Here is a 4,980-nt window from a genome sequence, read left to right as displayed (position 1 = left end):
AACGGAAACGGAAAACCACTATTTCGATGAGGCCTATTTTGCCCGTACGAAAGTGTATATGCCCTCGTTAGCATAATTGCTGAGGGTATAATTATACCTTCCAGATTATATTGGAGGGTATAATAAGTGTTAAACGAAGGAACGAGGTTGGTACAAAAGTATGTGTGGGTTGAAATAGACATAATTCTGCGGAAACGAAACTTTGTTGCATGCTATTCCCTAGAAGTTCTAGTCCACTAAATTTTGAATTTCACTAAAATTTTGTACCTGAGGACATTTGCAAAAATGACGTATTTTCCAAAAAAATCTTGTCGTTAGAAGCACACCACGCCCACACCTTCCAATATTTTGACCTATGAGTTTGATTTCCTTAGTTGCAATATGTTTACTGTCGAATCCCATATGGAAATTGACAACCGGTGAAGACAAAAAATTTGGCTTTTGGCCAAGAAAACGAAATTCGGAACCACCGTGCGGCGGTATTATTTGATATATTAAAATATTACAAAATAGTTGTAACCCCAATGTACATATTTTACTAACGCAAATTGAATCATACACAGCATTCTATTCCGCTCTGTTTACTCTTTCTTTCGTGTTATTGCGAAATTAATGATCAGGTGTTTGTTTTAAATTGTAACTATTGCTGAAAACAACAATGTGTTTTTTTTTCTTCTAGTGTAGCTACTTGATCCACAAAGATACTCAGAAGCCTTATCTCAAACTGTTTGCAAACTTTATCGTAATTATTGAATGTTGAAATATTGAGAAAACATTGGCGTTTTCATATAAAAGAAAAGAAAATGTGAAATTTTCAATCATTCTGTTACAACATTCTTTTGGAAGTGGACAGCAAGAAATAGAAGATAACAATGAAATTCTCAATAGTTTTGATTTCCATTGTGGGATTGAGTGTAAGTTGTTATTTTTTTTTTTTTTCAAAAGGATTCTTTCAAAAAAATATCAAAGTTAATCTATTTCATCCTAACAGTTGGTAGCTGCTTCAAAATCCCCGGAAGAGGTCCAGGCTGAAGTTATTGCTTATACACAGGCGAAAGTATCCTCTTTGCTAAGTGTACCTGGCATTGGTCGAGCTGGTGGTGGTATGGCTTGCTATGATAAATATATTCCATTGATAACTGCGGCTACAGAAAATTCCAAAAGTGATAGCTCAGCCTGTGTAGATCGAGCCAATTCACGTCGCGAGGATGAGCTGAATAAAGTCAAGGGTCAAAGAGAATCATTGGATCAACAGGTACAAACGGTGCAAGAAACTTTGGCCACTTGCACCAAACAGGAAGATGTCTTGGGTTTCCTTACCTGCTTCAGGGATAATGTAAGTGTAACTCTTAAAAAGACATTTATAAAATTCTAACATTCCCCCTCCCCCACTCAAGTCTCAAGTTCTACAAAGTACTGTGACCCAGGTCAGTGCAACCTCCACATCATTGGCAAATGGTTTATCATCTGCCTATGTGGACATTAATAATTCTGAAGATTCATGCGTACAACACGTATTGGAGAAGGTTAAGGCCGATACTGATGCATTGACTGTAGCTCTGCAAAATTGTATGAAAAATGGTTTTGATGATGGACAACAACCAGACACCACAAGTCCTGCAACACCATCATCTACAGAATCATCATCCTCGTCAACGTCTGAACCTCAAACAACTGAATCGAATAATCCAGATTTACCCAATGATGAATTGTTGCCCGAAGAACAGTTATAAAGCGGGACATTTTCAGAAGCAATGGAACATTCAACGGAATCAATTGTTAAGCTAATTGAGTGATAAACACATTTGTTTTTTTTTCAACAAAATTTTGAGTGTAAACAATAAAACTAAAAAAAACTCAGTAATTTTTCAAGTGTTTGCTAAATTTGTAATTTGTAAGTATTTGCTAAATATTTGTATTGTGGGCTGTAAAAAATTGGCGCCAAAAAACCATTCATGTTTGTTTGAGATTTTCAAATCAAAACACTTGTAAGTGTAATTGATTGGTGGTTGGCGATGACGCATTTACATAAATCTTATCAGTTATACGAAATATTGTAAATATATTTTGGAGAGGAAATGTGAGAGCAGTTGCATGGAAAACAAGTAAATGAAAGTTACGTTAGCACACATGACGTTGTTACGATAATGTTGTGTTCTTACTATCTTACTTGCCTCGAAGTGCATTGTTTTCAATGAGTCAGGTTCACCTTTACCGGTGGAGGTGAACGCCGAACTTAAGAACAATCCACAACGTGGAAAGCCCATGTCGAAGAACTAATATTGAATATTACAACAACCAGACACAGTTCTAACAGAGTCGTGAAAACGGCACTCCATTTCCCACATTTTATGCGAATTTGGATGCGATTTCAAGAATCATGCATGTAGTTCAATCATAGTCGTGCAAAATTCACTCCAATCCCTTACATTTTAACCGCATTCGGATGCGATCTAACGGCTGACTTCCATTTCTCACATTTTAACAGTATCCGGATGCAGTTGAAACGGAGTCGTGAAATAGGTACTCCCTTCATTACATTTTATTAGCAGTTGTTAGAGGTCCCATAAAGTACCTAAGTCAGCTTGTACATCCTTATAAGTGCACCGGCACCAATTCTTCCAAAAATAGAAACAAACATTTTTGCGGTAATTTTAGAGAAGAAAATTTTTAAATGGATTGCTGTAGGAGAACATGTCGAAATCTTAACTGGTGATGGGAAGACAATATAAAAAACAAGTAAAAACGGTGTTAAGTTCGGCCAGTCCAAACTTGTTATACCCTCCACCACGAGCTGTATTGTTGTAAAATGGAACAATTAGTTTCCTTTCGTTCATGACGAAGACTAAATACCAAATTCCAGCAATTTCGGTAAAACAATGTGGCTAACTTTTAAAATGCCGAAATTCGGGAGGTACCGTTCCATGGGGGCTATATCAAATCGTCGATCTATACCTACAAATTTCAGGCGGAAAGTTTTTAGACTCAAAGAATTTTCCTATATTTCGGTAAAACCTTCAAAATACCTTCAAATACCTCTATGGGAGATATAGGAACCCGCGGACCTATACTGATAATTCTCTTCTAGAATGTTTTATAACCCCATGGAAGACTAAATAACAAATGTCAGTCTTTCGGTTGGATATTGACGTCATAACCTTCACAATTACGAAACTCAGGAGGTATCGTTCTACAGGGGTTATATCGAAATGTGGACCTATACCGACGAATTTCAGTCGGAAAGGCACATACCTACAACAAAGACTAAGTACCAAATTTCAGCCATTTTGGTGGATTGCTGTGGCCACAACCTACACAATACCGAAAATCGGGAGGAACCATTCTATGGGGGCTATATGAAGGCGTGCACCTATACCGACAAATTTCATATAGAAAGTTTAATACCCCAAATGAAGACCAAATGCCAAATTTCAGCCATTTCGGTGGATTATTGTGGCCACAACCTTCACAATACCGAAAATCGGGTGGTACCGTTCTATGGGGGCTATATAAAGGCGTGGACCTATACCAACAAATTTCTGGGAGAATGTTTTGTACTCCCAACGAAGACTAAGTACCATTTCGGTGTGATAGTGAGGCTAAAACCTTCAAAATACCGAAAATCGGTTGGTACCATTCTATGGCGGCTATAAAAAAGGCGTGGACCTACATCGAAAATTTTCATATGGAATGTTTAATATCCCAAATGAAAACCAAATACGAAATACGAAATTCCAGCCATTTCTGTGGCTTATGGTGACCACAACCTTCAAAATGCCGAAAATCGGGAGGTACCGTTCTATGGGGGCTATATCAATACGTGGACCGATATTATCCATTTGCAATACCAAACATCCTAGGAGTAAACTTCTATAACATAAACTTCTACACCAAATTACAAAGCTCTCTGTTAAAAATTGCGAGCTGTATCTTGATTTCAACAGACGGACGGATGTACATGGTTATATCGACTTAGAATTTTACCATGATCAAGAATATACATATACAGTAGTTTTCTCTTAGCTGCCTTAGTTTTAGCTGCGTCTTGGCGTTAGCTGCCCAATTTCGTTTTTCTTGCGTAGAGCGAATATGCTTTTTTTATCAAATTTATTTAGGATAACTGCATTTTTGGCCTAGGTGCACAAAAATGTCTGCAATTTTGCAATGTGCAGGTAAGCGAAAACTACGTATACTTTACAGGGTCTCCGGTGAATTCTTCGATGTGTTACAAACGGAATGACAAATTTAATTAGACCCTCCATATTATGGTGGAGGGTATACAAATATATAAGGGCAATATTTTTGAAAATTTAACATAGTTGAAGCCAAGATTTACCCTTTTATAACTCGCGAATAGTGGTTGTATATTGTACAATTTAAATGCTTTTGGATAAAATGAAATGTTTTTAGACTTGGCAAAAATTATTGGCTTTCAAAGTTGATTTGCGTGGAAGCTGTGGCTATATTTATGTTAAAAAAGTAAGCAAAGGCTATAGTCGGACGGGTGATACCCTACACCACAACCTCTAGGAATTAGCTATGTCTAACCATTTTGCATGCTGAATATCCGGGTTGGATTCCCAAGCCTGGCCACATCAAATTTTCAACGGTGGCATAATACCCCTTAGTAATGTTGGCGATATTTCCTGAGTATTTCAGCCATGAAAAACTTCTCTAAAAGTGGCGACTTAGGACACGCCTTTCGGATTCGGCGATAAAAACTACGTCACATATCACAAATTGATATAAGATAAGCCTCACTTGTCCCTACTGGGATATTTGTGGAACAATTATACAAATTATACATTTCTGAACAATATGCCAAAATTGTGAATTTTCACATTGATTAGCATCTTTAAATTGTCTTTAAATATCAGGTTCCTTTTTTAAATGCACCTAATATAAATAAATATATATACAATGCAATTTGCCATATCTCTGATATTTGCCAGTAAGAGAGACAGATGAACGGACAGGGCT

The 4,980-nt window shown here is 37.0% G+C and overlaps 1 protein-coding gene across 1 annotated transcript; it reads left to right on the top strand.

The window, feature by feature from the left end:
• Positions 1 to 689: 689 nt before the first annotated feature.
• LOC141406268 (protein TsetseEP-like) lies at positions 690 to 1,864 on the top strand. Its single transcript, XM_073991507.1, has 3 exons — positions 690 to 914; positions 992 to 1,336; positions 1,398 to 1,864. The coding sequence occupies exons 1-3, from the start codon at positions 873 to 875 to the stop codon at positions 1,731 to 1,733; spliced, it is 723 nt and encodes a 240-aa protein (XP_073847608.1). The 5' UTR covers positions 690 to 872; the 3' UTR covers positions 1,734 to 1,864.
• The last annotated feature ends 3,116 nt before the right edge of the window (positions 1,865 to 4,980 follow it).

This window comes from Musca autumnalis, unplaced genomic scaffold, assembly GCF_047663935.1.
Source record: "Musca autumnalis isolate F117 unplaced genomic scaffold, ASM4766393v1 scaffold_5, whole genome shotgun sequence".
Taxonomy (NCBI): domain Eukaryota; kingdom Metazoa; phylum Arthropoda; class Insecta; order Diptera; family Muscidae; genus Musca; species Musca autumnalis.
The sequence above is the reverse complement of the archived record's forward strand: the minus strand, read 5'-3'. Positions and strand labels throughout refer to the sequence as shown.

Bases quoted from the DNA above. Each gene is read 5' to 3' on its own strand.
- LOC141406268 (XM_073991507.1), top strand. From the start codon at position 873: ATGAAATTCTCAATAGTTTTGATTTCCATTGTGGGATTGAGT. The intron at 915-991 runs GTAAGTTGTTAT...TCATCCTAACAG, and splicing joins TTTCCATTGTGGGATTGAGT to TTGGTAGCTGCTTCAAAATC. The intron at 1,337-1,397 runs GTAAGTGTAACT...CCCCCACTCAAG, and splicing joins TTACCTGCTTCAGGGATAAT to TCTCAAGTTCTACAAAGTAC.